Here is a 22499-nt window from a genome sequence, read left to right as displayed (position 1 = left end):
GGTGCCAGATCTCACTGAAGGCTTTGTTTCTTAACAAATATGAAGGAGTGTCCTGTTGTCTGCAGTGAAAGAGCCAATCGCCCCCCAGTGAACAAACACAGCTTCGCACGAAAAGAACACAGAGTCCAAACTAACGGAATCACTGTGAACAGGCAGAGCTGAAAACCCACGTGAGGATGATAAACAGGCAAAACAAACAGGGCAAAAGTGAATTTTCAGCCTGTGAAGGTTTGATGAGATGATTTTTAATGAAACGTCAAGTTTCCATCATTCATTGCTCTTTGAAGTGTTTGCTCTTGTTTTACTGGTCCAGTCGACCAGCGGTCCGACCGGGCCGTCGGTAGAACCGTTTCCGAGACGAGCTGCTCCACTGTGAGACGTTCAGGGTCTGCTTGGATCCAGGAGTTTTCTCTGCAGGAGACATGCTCTTTCCAAAGGTTTTCACCGCTTTGTGTTTTTGGATGGAAGATCTGATGAGAGCATCAGCATCTTCTGTGTCGTCATTCTTTTATTACATTTCCTGATGTCTCAGTATCTCATGCAGGGGAGCAGCCCTACAGCATGATGGTGCCTCCACCATTTGAACAAAACTTACAAAAAAGATAGTTTTTTCCCCCATCCCTTAACTTTTGTCCCTGTAGTGGGCTTCCTCGCCGTACCTTTGGTGCTTGTATCACTAGGGGTTTTTCAGATTTTGCACTGAAGCTTCAGGGATGTCATCACTTCTGATTAGGATGCAAATTATCGAGTAATTCATTAATCAATAGTTGTTTCATCTTATCAATCGATTATCGATTAATTGATAAGCAGCAATTTTTCTGTGAAGCTGAATGTCCCTCTGAATCAACATATGTTCATTTCTACGAAAATGCTGTCTTTCGGGAAAATGCTAATCATATTCCGTAACAAAAGATTGATTCTTAACAGCAGGGAACAACACATTCACAAATACAACAATACAGTAACAAGGCTAATTTAAGGCCAGTTGAAACATGAAGATTTAAGGCCCGTCCATGCTTCACATGTCCGCGTGGGTGCGCGTTGCGCGTTGGTCCGCGTGACGTAAAAATCGTCATGAATTCCTGTCCGCTAGGGTCCGTGCGGACCGGTCCGCGGACGTCTGCGCAGCAGCCAGAATTTGAGACCGCGTTGCGCATTGCGTGCAGGTCGCGGAAGTGTGCGCATGCGCCAGAGCGCCATAGCAAACAAAACATGACGGTAAAAGTGAAAGTAGACGGAGCTCCAGCCTGATGGCTCCACTTAAAGACACCGAAAGAGTGAAAAACTCGTGGAAAGAGAGAGAGACTGTCTGGAGGGAGGAGAAGGTCTGCAGACAGAAGTGAAAAAGTAACTTATCGCTCCGGCGCCGCCCCGCGATTCAGAAACAGAAAAAAAAGGCTAAATAAACTTTAATACTTAAAGATAATGTACTGACAATGTATGTGCTTAATCTTCTCTAAATAATCCGTAATAAAGGAGCAGATAAACAGTCTGTAGTGCCGGAAAAGCTTGTCGAGGCTGCGTGGATCACCGCGCCGGCATGAGCATGGGCGAAAGCGCGTCCGCATCGGTGGTGCGCGGACCTTCCAAAGCGGACGCGGAAACGCGTACATGTGAAGCATGGACGGGCCTTAAGTGCACTGTCTGTTAGAAGCAAAACAATTACAACAAAAATTAAGGTGAATTTAAGTTGAAAATAAATTAGTGTCTCTTATTTAGCAGTGTAATAAAATACATAAATTCTGAAAAGAAATTAAGTCACAATTGGACTATTAGCACCATTTATAATCCTCCTTTACATTAAAAACCAGGCTGCCTGTAAACGACTAAAAACATGGTGGTTCTCACTGCAAAGTGTGAGGCTTATCTATGTTTGTTTAAAAATATGAGCACTTTATTGCCTCCCTAAACCCCTGTCCCTCAGCCACGTGTCTTGGCAGCATGTCTGCAGTAACCATGTCCCGTACCCGCTGGGTAGCGCCCCCTGCCGTCCTGGAGTCACTCGTCGTCCCAACGCTGCAGCACGGCTGAGTGTGATGTATTGAGGTGATGATTTAGCGAAGTTGTGGAGGAGTTGTACCTTAAAATATTTCCACAGATTGCACATTTGGCGTCTTTGTCGTCCTTAAAGTGGCTCCACACCGAACTCCGTCTCGTCCCCTCCATCCTGCCAGCTCACCGCTTCTCACCTGTTTTGTTGTTGTTGTCAGACGCCGGCTTCTTCTGTGTTCCCGCGTGTGTGTCAAGGACGTCTAGCGTCAAGCGCGCCCTCCTGCAGGCTTGCGGCGAATTACACGTTCAAAACGCAATTAATTGCAAGTAATTTATTTTAATCAAGTAATTTCTTATTAACAATTAATCGATAATCGATTAATTGTTTGCATCCCTACTTCTGATTCATCTGAAAAAAGCTGAAGACACAAACACATTCGACCAAAGTTCGGCCTCTTAATCGTCCGCTCAGCTCATCAGTCCATCTCCCTCCCTGCTGCTCGCCTGTCTCCCCGACTTATCCTCATATTAATCAATCACAGCAGTTTCTTTCCTTATCCTGCCACTTAAAACGTCACCGAAACTCCTCTTTAAGGCTGGGTTTCCACCTGCCTGCCTGCCGGTCGCTGTAGCGATGCAGTGAGTGAGCGTGCCTGGCTGAATAAAGGTCACCTCCGCCCGGCGCCGGCGCCTGTTTATGCCGCCATGCCGCTCTCCCGCCTGTCAAGTGGATTCTCGCTGAGTAACGTTTCAAAGAGGCATCAACCTAATTGCCAGCTAATGAGCAGACAGTTGCAGGAGGTTGGTGCGCCGCATGCCGCACCGGCAAACACACCACACACACACACACACACACACACTCCCCCCTGTGTCCTCATTCAAACTCGGCAGGAGGCGGAGGAGACGGGAGACGTGCACCGTGGAATCGGGTTGGGCCTGCCGGGATAATTGGGCGTGGGACGGCGGCTTCATGGTTGTTGCAGTTGGTGTTTGTCAGGAAGAGTCCGGTGTGTGTGTGTGTGTGTGTGTGTGTGTGTGTGTGTGTGTGTGTGTGTGTGTGTGTGTGTGTGTGTCAGCCTCCACCTGCTCTGGCTGACGCCACTCGGGGAGCTGAGGACGGCTTCCAACTCGCCCTCTATTAGAGAACATCAAAGTTTTCTGCGCGTGCTGCAGGAATCTGGAGCTCAGGACGGTGAATTGAATTTCCTGCACTTCGCCTTTCCCTCCCCAGTCCTCTGCGTCGCACTTCAAAGTCAAACTTCGCCGCGCTGCGATTGGTTTCCCTTTTACTCTGAAACATTACAGATAAGGAGAGACTCTCGTCTCAGTGGTCTTGTGAAACGTGAAGTCCCGCCAGGTGGCGAGGAAGACGGGACCGTTCAGGTCGGCCTCCCTGCTCATCCACAGGAACATGACCGAGCTCCAGAGTGACCCCGGAGTCCGCTTCACATTCGCTCTCATTTATTTCCCGGGCCCGTCTCTTGCTGCGGTTGCAGCCGGGTTACCTCAGACTTGTTTGTGAGAACTTCTGGCTTCATTATTTAGAGCACAGACATAAATTAATGATTTTCCAGGCAGAACCTCTGCGGTCGTCTGTACTTTGTACTGCTTTAAAATAGCAATCAAATATTCATGTTTACATTTTCATCAATGCATATTTTAGGAAACGATATATGAACGTCTCCACGCTTCACACAGCGGCGAGCTGCAGAGGAAGTGGAGGAGCCGACGCTTGTCTGTGAGGAGGAGACGAGGAAACGCTTCCTTCACACCGCTGCATCATCGTTAACGCGCGGCACTTGGTTTGAAGCTCCCGTGGAGGAGGCGCCCGGTTCGATACCCTGTCAGCGTCAGAATGTCCCGAAGCGGGACGCTGAGCCGACGCGGCAGCCGTCACCACCGGTAAACAGCGAGGGAATCTGCTGAGGCAGGGGAAACCCGAGACGTCCGTTCAGGAAGTCGCTCCAGAGCCGAGGTGAAGGCTGAGAGCCTCTGACTGCTGACCTGCTTCAGGGGCGAGAGACAAACCAGCAGCCGATCTTGTTCCTGCACAGGCAAGCTGGATTAAGTTGTTTGTTCATAAATGGGTCGAGGATCCGCTCCTTGGCGGTTCGTGGGTCTTTTGCGGTTGGGAAGCAGCGCTGTGGCCAGATGATGGTTCACCAGCCGGGAGAATGAAGAATCTGACCCAGAATCCCTGCTAATGTTTGAAACATGTCTAACACGCCCCTGCTCATCCGCCGTCTCCACAAGTCCAGTTTGGTTTTAAATGCAGCTGCTTTATCTGCCAACTTCCAGACAGTTGTCATTTTCCCCTGCAGTGACAGATTGAGTTCACTGAGCAGGTCGGCCATGTCGCGCCGCTGAGACGGCCCATTTCTCGTCTCCGGAATGTGCTGGGGGCTCTCCTCGCTCAGACACGGTGGACAGCCATCTCCCCCGAGACGACCGTCGTATCTCTGGGATTCAGGGGAGGCGTCTGCGCTGTGGCCTGTTGTGTTTTTCGCTCGTTTTGCTGGCATGTGGGTTAAACTTTAGCGTTAACGGATCACGTGACTGAGATGTGAGGAGAGAGTCCAGTCCTTTCTCAAATGAAAAGACTCAGATAATAAATGAAATAGAAATAATGGAAGTCACGGACCGGTACTGGCCCACGGGCCGGGGGTTGAGCACCGCTGTGTGCAGATTCAACGTGACTCCTTCACAGGTTGGAACATCTGACTGCTGCCAGTGTGTTTCCAGTCGTGTCTTCAGAGAGGAGTCCAGCCTTTTGAAGTTGGTCTGCAGCAGCAGTCTGTCCTGAGAGCAGTGGACGGCCATTTTTAGCTCGGCTTTAATCGAATGAAGTGGAGCACACAGGAAAGACAATGCTGACATAACATCGCCCTGAAAGGATTTTTAAAATGGTATTTACATATCCGGCGGCGGCGGCAGCGGCGTTTTATTAGCATTCATTTGAAGTTGTGTTCCAGTTCACGTGTCCGATATCCACGCTGCTCGCCGCTCTGCCGCGCTGCTAATTATGTCGCAGCGTTGTTTGAAGGTAATGTGCAGCAAACAGACCTGCTCCGCTGTGGAGAACAAGGTCGAAGACGGAAGACTGGAACAGCAAAGCAGCTCCAGAGAGCATGTGAGCATTTTCACTCAAATCAGCCCAGTGTGGATTGTTTTACACCTAACTCCAGCCGCAAAGTTCAAACCTCACAGGAAGTATAGCGAAACTGTGAAAGGTGGAGCCAGAACGCCAAAGCTCTGCCTTGAGGTGAATGAAATCATGTTTCATGGCGCTGCTGAGTGTGTGAATGAACTTCTGTCACCAGTTCACGCAGTGAGGCAGAGGATTCACTCACAAACAAACTCACGGCATCGCCCGTTTCCAACTAACGGTGCAGGTGGAAATGTGTAGAAACGTGAGGTTTGAAGATATTCAGCATCGTGAAACCGGCAGAGAGAGAGAGAGAGAGAGAGCGAGAGAGAGACAGAATAACGAGGAGGAGCAGCGATTTCATGCATTTTAATCCCGTTTCCTCACGTAGCTTTAGATAAGCTTTCTTTGATGTTGTGTGTGTGTGTGCGTGTGTGTGTGTGTCTCAGATCGATACATGATTCATAAGCAGTCGGAGCTGTGTGCAGCCGTCAGAACCTGGTCCGGTCCGGGCTGCGTCATCCAGACCAGCCGGTTAATATTTGATGACCTGATGCTGAAAGCTGAGGTGAAATCGCGGCGGCTGGAGTCAGCATTGTGCTGAGTGCTGATTTGAGTGTTTTACAGCCTAATACACAGTTTAAAAACACTCAGCTATGGAAAAAGGAAGAAGTTTTATCAACACAATGGCAGCAGCTCTGAGGACTGCAGAGCCTGGACCAGGTCCTGCTGGCGACCCTGAACCGAGGCGGGACTCAGAGATGACGGTCTGTACTGCTCAGGGTGAATCCCGCCGTCGCTCACGGTCAGCAGCTCCAGCATCCCGATAGAGTGACGGAGAAGACGAGGAGCTCCTTTCATTTCTCAGCTCATTTTCTCTTGTGCAGCGTTCAGAGTATCGAGGTCTACAAACGTCTGTTTATACGGGTGGGTTTGGTTTAATGTGCGTTTAATTAGCCCCAAACCCTGCAGGGTCAGCTGGATTTCACCTCAACACGTCCGACTTTCCAACAAAATGAACGTTTGTCTGTGTCTGTCCCGTTGCAGAGGGAGAGGCTGCGGAACATCGAGAGGATCTGCAACCTGCTGAGGAAGGTAAGAGGAAGAGTCCGAGATCAGGAGCACAGCTGTGCATGTGCCAAACGAGTGCGTTCAGTCCATCGTGACGCTTCGTCTGTGTGTGTGTGTGTGTGTGTGTGTGTGTGTGTGTGTGTGTGTGTGTGAGAGTGTGTGTGTGTGAGAGTGTGTTGCTCTGGTTGTCTGTCTGACGCTCGTTTGATTGGATATGTGATGCTTTAGTCCTTGCCTGCTACTGGGAGGAGGCAGAGAGAGAGAGACGCTCACATTTTGTGTGTGTGTGTGTGTGTGGTGTGTGTGTTTGTGTGTGTGTGTGTGTGTGTGTGTGTGTGTGTGCCCTGAGGGCTCAGGACGAGTATGAAACGAGGCCTCCTCCCGGCCTCAATGTGACATCTGTTTCTACACACACACACACACACACACACACACACACACACTGCTCCCCGCTGGCAGGAGCTTAGCGTTGGGTTCCTCAGCTTGGCGGATACGGCCTGATTGCAGGAGTTTGATTTTCAGTCTTTGTCTTGGAAGAAAACCTGTTTCATCAACTGATCCACGGGACTCAGGGAAGAAGGAGAAGTCTGAAACTTTAGAGCTGAGAGCTGGGGCTGAACACGTTAGATAACTGTCAGAGTCCGCCACACACACCAGAGAGGACGGTCCACTGGAGTCCAGTCCAGCGCGGCACCTCGGGTTCTCACTGTGGACTCCCTCATGGAACTCAACCAACGTGTGTGACGACATTACAGTCATTAGACGCTTCGCGATGCTAAACGCTAATGCTAAAGCTGCCCTGCTGCTCCGTCCTGAAGACTCGACCACCTGAAGTCCCCCAGAGCAACACCTTCTCTGTGAGCGGCTGAAGTGCCGGGATCATTAAAAAAGACGGTTCCTCTGCGGATTCCTCGCTGCAGCAGTCTTCACAGGAGCAGGGACGCGAAATGAAGCAGATCAAAGAGGGAGGGGGGCGATGGACGTGGAGCGAAAGCAGGAAAACACAGATTTCCACTGCTAGAGTGCACATTTTATGAAAACACACACACACACACACACACACACACACACACACGCACACACAGTGGAGAGTAAAGAAAGCAGCACGGCGCTTCGAGCTGTTGTCAGCTGCATGGCGCTGCCAGCCGTCAAAAACTCTTTCAGACCACGACACACTCCAGCAGTGGCACGTGGCCATGACACACACAATGCATACGTGTGTGTGTGTGTGTGTGTGTGTGTGTGTGTGTGTGTGTGTGTGCGGTGGAAACCATCAAACAGATATGCCAACACAAAGAGCTTTTAAGCGAATCATTCAGGACCACCATGCTGCGCCTGTGCCAGTTGGAGCGAGCTGAATAGTTTAGAAGAGGAAAGAAGAGCTGCGCAGGAAGAAAGGAGGGAAAATAACATTAGAAAAAAAAGAGAAGAAAGAGAGAAAACAGCAGATCCTCCTGCAATCACAACCCTGGGAGTCGGCGCTGACGGGAAACGTGCAACAGAGTGAGAGCTGCACACACAGCGAGTAAATAATGTGGTTTGATGTCCTCAGCCAGAGCATTTCCACTGGCCGCCCATCATGTCGTCCTTCAGGTGTCAGCCGGCCGCTTGGCTTTTGTTTGCTTGTTTAACGTAAACCAAGCTAATGTGAAAAACTCGCGTTTGAGTGGCACAAATGGATTTTTATTGATGCAAATCAAAACTTTCTGATATTCATGAGAAAAAATGACCAATGGAAGGCAGTTCTGACTCAAATAACCAGGAAAGCCTCAGTCTGGATTCACATTTAAACACGTGTGTGTGTGTGTGTGTGTGTGTGTGTGTGTGTGTGTTCCCTGGACCCAGGGGGATGGGAGGCGGGTCCCGGGAGTCACCGTTCACAACGCCGATCATCAACATCATGTACGCGTGTGTGCACGATGTGTGTGTACAGTCTGTGAATAAGGAGTGTATGAAATCCTTTTTCCTTTTTTTTTGACGTCTAATCTAAGTTGAATGGGAAGACCCTGGTTGCCATGGAAACAGCTAACCAGCGACTGCCCTCCATGCTGCAGAACGCAGTAAATCATTAGCATCGCCGCTGTTCTCTTCACTGTGGACCACTCATCCAGGATCATCCAGAATGAACAGCGCAGAGCGGCGGGATGACAGACGGAGGATTAAACACACCGTCGCAGCGGAGGAAAAGAGAAGTTCGTCTCACGACAGACGGACGTGGCGGCGGCGGATCCGCCGAGCAGACGGCGGCGGACGCATCCAGTGCGGACACTAGTCAGAGAAATCCTGCTCCTCCCACAGGGGACTTCTTCAAATGACATGTTCAGTAATCAATAATCTGCTCTGTTTGTGTTCAGTTTGAGCTTTGAAAACGTCTGAATGCAACAGAAATGAATCCGTTTGGTGAAGGAACTTACTGAGCTGCATGGCTGTCCAACATGAGGCCCAAGGACCATAAAAAGGGCCACAAGGGATGATGTCCTGAGGATAAAATCAAACAATCATAAAGAAACAGAAATTTTTTTTTCCAAGTTGTAGCTGAAGGATCCAGATGTTTCAGGGAGGAAATGAAGCATAAACTCATTTTCCCCATTACTTTTTACGCTAAAGCCAAATGAAAAAGACAAACTTTTCTGTGAACAATTCTGCTTATTCAGGTTTCTTCAACATTTTCAGTAACGTCTTAAAGACAAACTGCTGGAGTGGATTTCACTGGGAAGATATTGTGGATCAGACTGAAGCGATGGGCCTCATGACGTGAAGTCAGCTGGACGGCCGGATGGAGTCACTTCAGCCCTCAACAGAGAAGAGCTGTGCCATTCCCTACTAAAATGTAACTTTTTAAACCGGTTTACCTGATTTTTAATCAGTGCCACCAAACCTCAAAACCACGACTGGAACCCAAGAAGCCAGAACTGACATATCTCCACTCATATCTTTATTTTTTGATACTGAGAATAATATTAATAATAATGATAAGAAGAAATAAAATCTTCCCCTCCAAATAAATCCAGTTTGATTGAGCAGGCTCAGCGGTGCGTTGGCATTCCGTCTGTCTGAACAAAGGTACAGTGGCGCTATGCCAGCCTGAAGTACTGTAGTTTAAAGTGGAATGGCCCGGGATCGTCTGCGACGGAGGGTTTGGAGGCGCAGCAGCACAGAGGCCGGCGTCAGAGCGACAGCAGGAACAGTCCGTGTCGCCGTGCTGTCACATGGCGTTTTATGGAGGGGGGTAAATCAACCATTTCACAGGATCTAACAGCACTTGATAAGGTGCCAGGCCTGATAACAGCGAGGTCTCTGTTACTGCGGCGTCAGCAGCTCCAAACAGGGATTAATCTGCTGCAGAGAACGAGACGTGTTGAGAGACAAGCCGACACTCTGTCGGGTTGACTGGAAGGATTTACTGGTGGGAGAGAAACCACTCCGGCTCACAGGAAGGACTGACGTTTGACTTGACGGACAGCTTTTACTGATTAACGTTACTTCTGCGACGGAGTTCTTTAACCACATTGGTCTTTTGGATTGATTAAGTAAAAAAAAAAGCAAAAAAATTAGAAGTTAATGCTTCTGTCCATCTGTGCTCTTGTGTTTTCCACTTTCCGCTGGCCTTCAGAAACCCACAGCCAATCAATGACTGCCAATATCGACCAGCCCCTTTGTTGAGGAGCCATCACTAATAGTGACTGGCTCGGGAAGGAAGGCAGCCGCAGGAAGAGAGGACGAGTCCAGATGTTTTCAGAGGTGAACAGTCTGCTTTCCAGACGGTATCGCTCAAAATCCTCTGTTGGTTTGCCTGAACAGCCCGCTCTCCACTGCCAGCTTCCTGGGTGAAGCAGGTTCCAGCTCTGCGGCATCGTTGTGCAGTTTTCCAGAAGCTTCCTGCGGTGCCACAGGAAGCTCTTCAGGGCAGATATAATAAAGCCAGGCTTCACCGTGTGAACGGCTTAAACTAATTGTTGAGGACAAATTAATGCGACTAAACTTCATAAGTCCCGAGCTTCGTTTTTCTTTAGATCCACTCACCGGATTCAATTTTCTCTCCTGAATAACTAAAGCTTGGCGGTGAATTTCAATCTGTAAGGCAGGCTCAAAGTTTAGATTAGTGCTAAACAGTCTAAACACAGCGAGGGGAGTACAAACAGGAAGACAGCGAGCGCGGCGGCGGAAAAGCCTCCTGACACAACGTCATAACAACAGAAACCACATCTAAGCCGGCTGCTGATAAAAGACCGTGAGCCGTGTGTGTGTGGTTTCTCCGCAGTGATCCCTGGTGCGAGTCCCCTTTCAGCCGCGGTAATGAGCTTATGAGCAAGGCGCACATACACTGCCTCTGATCCCTCACACTGCTACCTGAGAGGTGGAGGAGGTGGAAGGAGAAGTGTGTGAGATGGAAGTGAGTGATGGGGTGGGGGGGGGGGGGGTGGGGGGGGGTTAGTCTCCCCTCTCTTCTGACAGGAAGATGCCAACTGCTGTTTCACACAGCGGGAGATGAATGTGAACGACTCCTGCTGTCCTCTCTTCACGTTGCTGTATGGATGTCGATAGTTTAAAGACCACCAGAGGCTTGTTCTGCAGCGTGCTAACGAGGCTAGCCGTCGATACGACGGCTTATTCAGTAGTATAAGTACAGTATCTCCACCACATCCAGCGTCTCCAGTGAGACGCTCTGCCTTCTCTCCCTGCTTCTGTCTTTTCTGGTGTGTGATCACCGAACGTCTCTGCCTCAGTCGCACCAAAGCGTCTTGGTGGTGGACGTTCTCGTCTTCCCACGCTGCAGCCCGTCACACTCCCACAGCGTCAACACCGCCGGCTGTCCGGTGAGGCTGGAGTCTGGGACGGTGGACTGTCCTTCGACTTCCCCAGGAGCCATGTCTCGTCCACAGTGTCACGTGTCTGTCCACGCCCTTCTGGGACCAACGAGCTGATATATCTGAAAGAGGAAAGAGCGGTGCAAATGTGAGCCCATAGATTATCGGGGTTTTGGTCGTCTGTCTTGTTTTCTCACTTCCGTTGTAATCAAGTCTCAGTATTGCCAATAATTCATCTGATACCAGCGTCGCTCAGGACGGTCTTCATTTTGGTTTCGCTACAGCTCTGACCGGAGGTCATATCACAGCCTTACTTTGGTTAATTAAAACCACACAAACATGTCTGGCATGATGATCTGGTTCTGCTGGTTTTGCCTGGTTCTGCTGGTTCTGCCTGGTTTTGCCTGATAGAACCAGACAAAACCAGGTTAAGTCTGGTTGTGCCTGGTTTAGCCTGATTTTTCCTGGTTCTGTCTGGTTTTGCCTACATTTTTCTAGTTTTGCTTGGTTCTTTGTCGTTTGGCCCTATTCTTCTTGGTTTTGCCTGGTTGTGCCTGCTTTAGCCTGTTTTTTCCTGGTTCTGCTGGTTTGACCTGGTTCTGCCTGTTTTTTCCTGGTTCTGCCGGTTCTTCCTGGTTTTTCTTGGCCCCTCCTGGTCCTGCTGGTTTTGCTGGTTCAACCGCTCAGCTGAAGCATGACACAATTATGTGAGCAAAGTTCTCCTTCCATCAACCTCATCCCCCTTCAGCTCACCTAAACAGAGTTTTTTCCTCTTAATTTTTCCTCAGAGTTTAAGAGCATACTGAGACACAGTGACGTTTTCCTTTTTTTAAAACTGAATAAAACAGCAATTTCTTTGCACAATCTTGTAATATTCTGGTGTTACCCATGAAGGTTCTCCATCCACACACCACCTCAGCCATCGACTTCTTTCTATTTTTTTGCATACGAGCTGCACCTCTCCGTCCTGCTAGACGCTGTGGTCAGTGACGGCGCCAGACGGGCCATCTGGGACCCGAGGCGGGAGCCTGCTCTGCCTGGCGGGCCACCAGACAGTCTTTCCCCTTCGTGTTGACTGATTGGCCTGAACGAAGAGGTGGACGGGCCCATTATTCATGACTGAGTGGCCCTTCAGGCAGCATGTTTTTTTGGTTGCTGCTGGAATCTCATTGGCCCATTATTCAGGGTTGACATTGGCCCCGATGTGTCCCGGCTGTCAGTCATACCGGAGGACAGTCTGGACCGATCACTGCCACGCCTGGGTTTAGGACGCACGCCAGGTGTTTCCACAGATTGCAGAAGTGATTCTTGTTGCGTGTGGTCTGTGGAGATGACCTGGTGTCGGGATACTTGCTTCATTCTGTCGTCTGGATAATTTATCACCTTCAGGAGGAGCGTGGGGAGCTGGAATCAATCCCAGCTGACTGTGGCTGAAGGTGGGGACAGAGTGGGATCCTCTCCCACGCCCATTCTGGAATTCAGGACCTCTAGCTAGGCCATGTTTCTGGACTGCTGGAGGAAACTCAGAACTGCCCCGACAAGGGCGATGAAGTAAGTGAAAAGAATAAAAGATGGATGGAGAAGGTCTTTATAGCAGCAGTCAGGTTGTTTTTCGTGTGAAGTGGTGAAAATGGGATTTTTGGAGCGATCCAGATGAGCCGAGCTTTAAAGCCAGCAGCGGCACATTAAATGTCGTGAGGACCGGGATCAGCGGGCGTCTCCAGCTGTGCTCCACATCAGGCTCTCCTGCTGCTCGCTGAAGGCGAGTTTCACTCTGCTGAGTATCACAGGAGCAGCGGGTTGAGTCAACGTCTTCCTTCTGAAGAGAACAGCAGCCAGCAGTGGGGCTGGAGCAGATGAGAGAGGCTTTGCTCTTCATCCTCCTCCGCTTCCCTCCTCGAACCGGGGTGGAGCTCGCTGCTCGCTGCTCCACTTCCACCCCAGCAGGGGGCGGGGGAGTCGAGGTGGGGCTGTGGAGGTTCCCCTGTGGCTCTGCTGCTGCTTTTTGAAGCTCCACTACAAAGGCTTTCCTCTGCCTCCATCCCACCCGGTCTCCACCCTGCCTCCACCCCTCCTCCAGCTCCAGGGCCCTGCAGGAGCCATGAGGCAGGTGGCCTGATGGAGTGGCCTCCAGGACAGCATGCCGGCCATGTCTACGTGGGTCCACTCCCCCCAATCGCCAGTGAAGTGGTGCAGAAGATGGAATGTACGAGATAGGATCAATATCCAATTAAGTTCTACATAAGTAAGACTCAACAATGTCGGGCTCCACTGAACCAGAGGCTCCAGCTCATACGAGCAACATTGACTACAGTTTTCAAAGTGGCCAACGAGAAGGGGAAAAAAGAGAGAAACTGAGATTATCTAGCCCATTCTGCAGGGAGCATGAGAGTCATGTTGGTGGAAACGCTCAGCAGTCACTCCGAAACTGGAGACTAAAGTCAGTTTTAAACAACAATCTAATTTATTCACCCTTTCTTTGGTGTGACTATTGAAGTATCCAGTCGAACAGAGCGCTTCTCCTGTTCTGTCTGCTGCACTGAGAGCTCAGACAGGTTTACAGCAGCGTCCCCAAACGGACTAGTTTAACAACGTCATTCCGCCGTGGGCCGGCAGCACGGTGCAGAAAAACTCCATAACAAGGGCTTAACGACAAGAAAACTGATGGAGCTCTGCAGAGGAAAGAAGCACTGGGAGAAGTGAAGTGTTTTTCAAAATAAAACTCAAGTTTCATTGTTGGGTCAGTAGTGTGAAGTTATCTGGATGAGTTACATGATGTGTGTGTGTGGGCAGCACTGGTGTAGAAGGTGTAGTGGTCACATATGAAGTTCGGCTCACGGGGGCGACCTGAGGAGCATCCACACAGCTCGGTGTTTTCACGGCATCGCTGGGATGACAGGGTACAGAAGACATGGGTGTTCCTTGAAAGAAGCAGGACAGCGAACCACATCTTCAGCGCCTGCTTGAGTACATTTTTCTGGAGAAAAGGACAGGCTGTAATCAGATGGAATGGCTGCAGAGGAAAGAGTGGGCGTGGAGGACTCATTAGCTTGTCACAGACTCTTTGAATAAAAGCTGAGAGGCCAGGCGGAGGACGAACCGGGAGACGGAGGAGTGGGGGATTCTCAGTCTGGATGCTACATGATACTCAACAATTTGAATGTTCTGACTAGTGAAACCGCATTAGTGTGTGTTTTATCAAGCCAACACACTGTCCTCTCCATTCTGGACTCCAAGGTGAGTCTCTGGAATGACATCCTGAAGGCAGGAAGCTGTTCAGTTTGCATGAGTCTGGATTATCTACTGCGTTTTCTGGATTGGGAGGAGTTCATGTAAATGAATGGTTCACCTGCCCCTCCCAGTTTTCATTTGCTAAATATTTTCTGTCATATTTCTTCTACGGTCTCTCAGTGTTTTCTGAATCTCCTGTCTTCAGTTTCCCTCAGCTTTGTTAACTTAATGAGTGATCATCTCACAGAATGAGGTTTTGTACTTTGAGCCAGAAGCAGATTTACTGGCGGTGGCGCTTCCATATGTCTGATCTGACGGTAAATGAAGTTATCGGCACAATGTCTGTACTTTCTGATAAACGCTAAGAGAAAGAAGCGGCACTGACATAAGACGCCAGTGGTTGTATGCAGATTTCTTTTTTCACCCCCCTTCTTCTTGCTGCTACGCCGTCTGAAACATCTGTCGTGTGGTTTTGACGTTCTGATGCGTCTGTCGACTCGGCATTGACATTGCCAGTATATTGTTGTAAAAATATTACCACATACCCAACACCGTGCATCTCCAGTTGGATCAGTTCTTCCATTGACAGGACCAACTCCACTTTTGATTTTGCGCTTGTAGAATATATCGTTTAATTCAATCAACTCACAGCTGCTTCAAGGGAACGTGTGACGGAGAAGGAAGAGGCCCGGCTCTGCAGTGGGTCACTGAACTCACACCTCACCAGACACCCGCCTGTGCTTTGACTTTAAACTCCATCATTTCCACGTCTCTGATTTATTGTCTGGTCCGTTCAGACCACAGATGTCTGGACGGGCAGGACAGGCTTTCTAACCCCGTCCCCTCTCCACACACTCCTCTTTATGGCAACAATCCCCGGATCCCTCCTGCTGTGAAGGGCGCTCCCAAAAACCCAGAGGAATGGAGGCTCTCGTGTCAGGAGGCGCTGACGTGGCTCTCAGCGAGACTCCAGCAGGCCTGTCAGAGGCGATCAGCGTGACGCAGCAGCGTGTGTCTGTGATGGTGTGCTCGTCAAGCCGCGGACGAGATTCTGTTTGGCAGTCCTCACTTTGACACTCAGCTGAAGCCTTTCATTACAAAATGACACAACTCGGTTTGATTTAAGGAGCACTTTAACCAAATTACTGCTGACGTCTGAGAAGTGAAACTCTGGCTGGAAACCACAGCAGTCCTCCGTCTTTCTGGGGAGTTCTCATCTTTTCAAAGAGCAGTAATTGGGGGGAAAATAGCAGATATTTTTCTTCTCCATATGCAGTTTGTCCCAGTGACCATCATTTCATCCCAGCTGGGGCCAATCCTGCATATGTCGCCAGCCTCCAAACTCCACCCGGGTGTCTGAGGGCTTTTAGGATCCGTGGAGGCCCCGGGGCAACTCTGCTCAGCAGCTCATGTGGAAGCAGAATTTCATCAACTCAATTGCAGAAAGAAGACTTCTAATTTCATGCCTATCATAGCTGCCTTGAGGGTGAAAGGGCACGAGGAGAGAAGTGCTGAACGCTGTAGAGAGCTCGGTTTGTTTAAGCTGAATAAGAAGTGCTTTGATGCTGCTGCTCGGGGGGAAAAACCGTCTCTCAGAAACTCACCAATCAGTGAACGGCGCTCGAGTCGAGCTGCTGTCCGACCACTCCTCACGTCTTCAGGATGTCAAGACAACAGAGAAGGCGATGTTGGAATCAAGTGAACAGTCCTGTTCGGATCATCTCCAGCCTCCAGAGGTCTGTTTCTCAGTTATGAGTAGAATGTTGGTTTTTCTTTTTTTAATGCGTCTTTCTGTGTTGGTTCTGCCATCAGACCAGGTTCTGGTAGACTGTTGGCTCTGAGGTTTGTGCAGCTGTGTAGGTGTGTGTCTTGGCTGGTCCATTCAGAAAGACGGTTTGTTCCTGTCCTCATTCCACACAGGATCTGTGTGTTCAGTCCTTCTGATGGTTTGTTCTGAGTGGTTGTCAGATTATCTTTTCGGTCTATTACATAACGTCTCCACGTGACGTTTCACACGCTGATTCGACGCGATGGCAACGGGAAAGCACGGCAGCTGGATTCAGACTAAACTCTGCCTGTTTCTCTGTGATGAAACTCTGAGCAGAGAGTGTGTCTCAAAAGAAATGCAACAAGCTCCTGATCTAACAAATCCTTCAGCAGAGCTGCCAGAGTACTGAAGCCAGATGTGGGATAATGAACACAAACCACCAACGCCACAACGCAAAGAAGACCCGCACATGAACATGACCACTGCACAATCTGACCTATCAACCAATCACAAACCGACCAAGGGCATTCATCTACCAACTCTTCAGACTCAGGAAAACATTCTCAGTGTGAAACTTCAGCGCGTGAACAGTCTGGTCAGATAATATCAGTCACGTGATGCTAGCAGCGATGAGCTTCATTAAGCTAGCCACCTAGCTTACCTGATGAACATTGATGTTGGCCTCTGCCACTGGTTTCAGTGTTACTAGCTGATTAAGTAAGCTAGCTGGCTAAGGTCTGATTGCGGTCTTACGCCTGCTGCAGTTTGGTTTCTACACCGACAGCTGCCATGTGAACATGCAGTCCGCTGTGACGGTTGATCCCACAACTCAATCAGGTCGACAAAAAAGTGACCATGTAAATGCAGCGATTGTAAACTGATGAGATTTGTCTGTTTTCAAAACAAATGAAGACTTAATGTGAAGGCAGTTAATGTGGAATTAGAAATGCAGAGAGGATCTGGACAGAACTGTAATTTAACAGAGCTCATCGGGCAGATTGTTCATTTCACAAAGAAGAAGCTGAAATGTTTCATTTAGCACCGAGAGAGCCTGAAGTCCTCAGCTCAGATTTACCTCTGTCCTCTCATCCAGCTCGTCATGAGGCAGATGAAGGTGAGGAATAATCTCTCCACCTGACTGAATGCTGTTTGAACAGCTAAATGAACCCAGCGACTCCCCCGGGGACATGAATCATTTAACGGTTGGAAAACATGCACAATTAATTTCTCTTTTCCAGCAAGCTGAATTACAGCGTCCTGTTCTGGATCGGTTTGAAGAGATAACAAGGAAACAGATGTGAAGCAGGGGGGTAAAGGCCAGATCCAGAGTGAGAGGAGCTGGAGGGTCAGGATGGGGCGACCACGCCGCAGAATAACAATGAACAATAACAACACATGTTATTTGTAGTGGTGCTGGTGATCTGCATGACGTGTTGATGGAAGGTGAGGCTGCGGTGAGGGTGGGGACAGAGCGGAGTCGTCGATGTCTGGGTGGAGCTCTCCGTGTTTTTTCTGAGGGATTTGAGGAGTTTATTATTAAGTGGTTGTTTAGCTGTAGAAAATTATTTTGCATCTGTGTTTGTATTCACTGAGGGCAGCTGGTGAGGGAGGAGCGGGTTGAAATGGAGATATGCATGTCGGGGTGGCAGATTGGACCTGGATGAGTTCGGCGGGGAGACGGCGGTGACGTGGTCCAGGGTGGCAGATTGGACCTGGAGAGGACCATATGTCTCCTGACTGGGGAGGTTTTCATCTGCAGTCAGTGTGACGTCCGTCTGCTCTCAGTACAGGGTGTAATGCGATGTGAGCAGCATGCTTATCTTCCACAGACTGTCCCACAATGCTTTGCGCTTTAGTGGATCTGGTTGGTTTTAAAAGGGGGCGCTGGGGCCCTCAAGCCTGAAGCTATTCAAAACAACCAGACATTTAAGCTGCTGTGTCTGCTTCATAACAAATGATTTACTTTATTCATGTCTTCATGCCTTGTTGTTTTCTTCTTCTTCTTCTTCTTCTTCTTCTTCTTCTTCTTCTTCTTCTTCTTCTTCTTCTTCTTCTTCTTCTTCCCTGTCAACTTAAACGTTATATCAAACCTGACTCACATTGTGCGTTTAGGAGGCTTCCATGTGGTTCTGCACTAGTTCTCAAAAGGTCTGACTTGTGTTTCCTTTTCATAATAGAATGACAGCTGGAAAACCCGAACAGAGAAAGTCAGAAAAGTCTCCATGTCATGGAAGAGAAAGCTATATGGTCACGTGACCCGGGAGCTGGCAACCGGAGGACCGCCGCCATATTGGAGTGAAAACAACCAGTGATACACGGTTTCATTACATACAGTAGTGCACGTTCGTGTTCTTTAACGTTGAAAATGTCGACTAATAAGGACAGTAGGGATGTTGCTGTGTTGTCAGGTCAAGTGGACGATCTTGACGTAACACACAAAGACCGGTACCGGGAGAAACTACTTATTTCAGGCTGCAGCAGGACCCGGACTTAATGCCAGCCGCCTGTTCCAGCCATGCACGGCTGAGACTCAACAACCCCGCGACCTGCAGCACATTTAGTGCGTAAATCTGCTAACTTATATATCAGAGTTAAACTCCAGGACTTGTTCATCACGGAAGTCATTTATCCCGGAGCCTGTCCCGGGTCCAGCAGCCGTCTGCTCCACTTCAACAAGTGTAAAAAGTGACTAAAATGCTGTGATGATTTCTTTCAATTGTGTCTCAAACCAGAAGCCTTAATCTCACTAACTGAACGCTCCAGCTGCACTTTGACCACCGAGTGTTGGTTTTATAACAACTTTAAAATCCAGCGACCATTCGACACGCCCCCCTCACCCGCACCTCCAGACACAAAACGCTACACAACGTAAGATCCGTTTGCTCCACCGCAACATATTGGAAATAATATGAAACTACAAAATCTACACTTTAAGAGACACCAGGCAGAATATTCTCTGGGCTGACCAGCTCCCGTCAGCGGCAAAACAAACCGAAAACCGATCATCACATTTCACAACCAGCACCTCAGATCGCATGTTTTTCACACACTTCTTCACTTAATCTCAAAGCTGTTCACACCAAACACAACATATTTTATGTCCTTACCTTTTTGCGGTCGTTTTCCATCTATTCACGCTCTCCTCTGGCCAAAATTAGCTCTAGAATAGTGAAAGAGCGTCAAACGCCTGAATGTTTGTTTTCACTCCAACATGGCGGTGACTACCCGACGTGCATTGCGAGGCCGGGTGTGTGGCGTCAGCTGCAAACACTCTATACGCTGATGACAGACAACAAATACGACCTAAAGTTAAGGTCTCCAGTGTCTTCATGTTTCCTTGTAGCCAAATTAACAAACTCTGTGGGACATTCCTGCAGGGATGACGTCTCCAAATCTATCCAGTTTACACAGTTGACCAGAGATATGTATTAACTCTTATCTTAATGGGGGAATGCTGATGTCTAAGCTGAAACCCAGAAACTGGACAGAGTGTAAATAGGTTTTATAGAGACATTATATAATCCAGACTGATGTCAATAGAGTTAAACAGAAAGGTGAAATATTGTAGTTTATTACTGTGATGAAGCAGACGTCTCATTCAGGTGAACTGCATTGAAAAAGCTTCTCTTTTCTCATTTAAGTCAAACATTTCTATTCTATGTGATTGGAAAGAAGCAAAGCTTGCCTCGTAAGACCGTGAGGTTTCAAGATAGTGAAACTTAACATAGTGTCTTTTCTTTTCTTTTTTTAATTTCATGGGGCCAGAGTACACTGAGCAGGACTTCTATGTATAATTATGAAGAACTCTCCGGACCTCCTGTATATTCTGCTTTATAAAAGACCGTGAAGTCATTTTTTATTAAGGTCATTTCTCTAAAAACCACAGTCTGATTTATGGCTCTTATTGCTTAATAAAGGAGAATCAGTGTACAAGCAGTGGTAATTTACATGAAAAAGAGATCATTTAGAGGGCTTAAAGTGAGGGTTTAATGGCTGTTTTGGGACATTTAGAGAAAGCTCCTGGTTTTACGACCACAGTGTTAATTCAGAGCTTATATTGAAATATATTTACTGTGTATTGAGGTTCTCCTTTTTAATGGGCTCTGCTGAGAGTTTTTGCAGTTTGCACCATAACGTTGGTTCATTTTGATGCCTTCTTGTTGCTATTGGCAGATTTAATCCACCCTAACCGGATGTGCAGCCTACACATACTATATGATCAATACTTTTATAGATAAATGATCATCGGCAGGCTGAACAACACAATATTTGTTTAATGAAATCATTTCTGAAACTAATTCAACTTTTGGCCTCTTACACTTTTGATGAAGTGTCTCATAAAATGTCTCATTGTCATCCTAAGTAGCATGATGCTGCCACCACCGTGCTTCATAGCCACAAAGCATCGGCTCATCTGCACACGTATAGACAGCGAGACAAACCGCACCGTGTCCTCCAGGCAGAAGCCTCATGCTTATCGTAGAACAGACAGTAAATGCCGCTGAATGAAAAGCAGGACATCAGTGCTGTCAGGGGAGCTGCTACCCCGGATTCATTAAAGCGTTCCACTCAGGTTGAGCTTCGAGCGTCTTTCAGACTCTCAGTTTCCAGACTGCTCCACTGATTGATTAGATGCTTTTTTTTTTTTTTTTAAGTTGTCAGAAGTGTTCCCCGGCTCGTCGCTCAGTTAAATGAGTGCAGCTGGAGGCTGATGGAGTGGCGTTGCTGCTCCAGCAGGCTCGTCCAGGCTCCAGTGTGACCGGCCGATCCTCGGCCTCCTCTCTCAGTTTGTTTCCCTCATTAGCTGGGCGCCGCTCGGCGACCCGGCGCTCCCTCGGAGCCAGCCGGCCTCTGAAAAGCTCCGCGGCCGCGCTCTGTGGCAGGTGGCCCGGCTAATTGGACCTGGAGAGGCTGAGGCGGCGCTGTCAGGCTCCACTCGGGCTCCGGGAGGAGCCGGGGCCGGATCGCTCATTTACGGTGTTATGATATGCAGTAAGAGGTCTGAGAGCTGTTTTTTACTGCAGCCCGGGGGTAATGAGAGGGAAGAAGTGCCTCAGCAGATCCTCTCTCCTCCGGAGCGACTGACAGCAGATGAAACTGCAAGCTGGAGGACGAGGGGCGAAAACAAGCTAAATATCAGAGCCAAGATTAATATTTCACACACACATCTCGTGTGCAGATGACACAGTTACTGTCTCCCCGCTCCCCGCCGTCAAGTTTCTGTTCTGAACCTCGACCCTTCGACATCTGTTCACATGACGGAGGCGATGGAGAGGCTCTGTGGACGTGATGACCTGAAGGCGACGGAGTGGCTGAGGAGGACAGACCGGACGCCAGAGTCGGTCCACAGACGACCTGGACGTCTTCCCACATCGCCAAAGCTTCGCCATTTCACTCCAAGTACATGTGAAGATGATCAGTGACACCGTTTGAACAGGTTTACTGACTGACTTTAAATGGTTCTGATCATGACGGGGCAGCAGTGCTGTGTGTGTGTGTGTGTGTGTGTGTGTGTGTGTGTGTGTGTGTGTGTGTCCTCCCGCCACGCCGCACGGCTGCAGATGAACGCAGTGTTCCAGAGCGGCCGCAGCGACCGGGCTGAAAATATAGATTCCTTCATGAATGAAGCTCCATCAGTGGATCAGATGGGTGTAATGGTGGCCCAGGGGCACTGCGGCAGCCGCAGACACAGATCTGCAGTCCCAGATGGGTCCCACACACACACACACACACACACACACACACACACACACACACACACGAAATGGAAATAATTAATAATTATTAAAACACACTGAGCACTCTGTGTGTGTGTGTGTGTGTGTGTGTGTGTGTGTGTGTGTCCTGTCCCTATACGTTCAGCTCACGCCAGCTGAGGCGTGAAGCCGCAGCGGGCTCAGGAGGATTGGCGGGTCAGGTCCGGCTCTGGTTTTGGTGACGGCGGCGCAGTGTGTGTTTGTGACGGCAGACAATAAACAGCTCCTCTGTTTATGTATAATTTAATGCAATTAGACATTGATGGAACACAACAAATTCAGCACAGATGTTGGCGGGGTTCCGCCTGGCCGGCTTGGCAGACGCCGCGGTCGAGCCGCGGAGTGCAGCCGGTCTGCATGTGGAGCGGAAACAAGTCTTTTCTCTTTCTGCCGGAGCTAAAAGATCAAAGAAAGCTTTTTATGCGAGGGAATATCCATTTTAAAATGTGCAGACGTCACTATGATTCATCTGACTGTGCCTTGCTAGGACTGCAGCGCTACAGCACTTTGATTTTATCCACTTTGACGTGATTAAGTCGGCTTCTACTGGGGAAAAAAAACAGTGGTGAGATGGTCTTCTGAACTTGCTTCAGGCAGGAATTAAGAGAGAAAATCATTGGTGAAATTATGAACGTAAAACATTTCAGCAAATTTCAAACGTCCATCATGCAGACGGTGCAGTGGTCCGTACTCTCTGATTCAAACCTGTTTCTCACTTTAAGGTTTTC

General features: G+C 48.9%; 1 protein-coding gene across 4 annotated transcripts in view; it reads left to right on the top strand.

Moving 5' to 3' along the window:
- The window catches only part of cnih3 (cornichon family AMPA receptor auxiliary protein 3), a 58415-nt gene that overhangs the window by 20733 nt on the left and 15183 nt on the right, over positions 1–22499 (top strand). For all 4 annotated transcript variants that reach the window (XM_030109990.1, XM_030109989.1, XM_030109987.1 and 1 more), the window contains exon 3: positions 6185–6232. In XM_030109990.1, coding sequence (XP_029965850.1) covers positions 6185–6232 — 48 coding nt within the window. The remainder of the gene's footprint in view (positions 1–6184; positions 6233–22499) is intronic.

The sequence above is a fragment of the Salarias fasciatus genome, chromosome 15 (assembly GCF_902148845.1).
Source record: "Salarias fasciatus chromosome 15, fSalaFa1.1, whole genome shotgun sequence".
NCBI lineage: Eukaryota > Metazoa > Chordata > Actinopteri > Blenniiformes > Blenniidae > Salarias > Salarias fasciatus.
The sequence above is the reverse complement of the archived record's forward strand: the minus strand, read 5'-3'. Positions and strand labels throughout refer to the sequence as shown.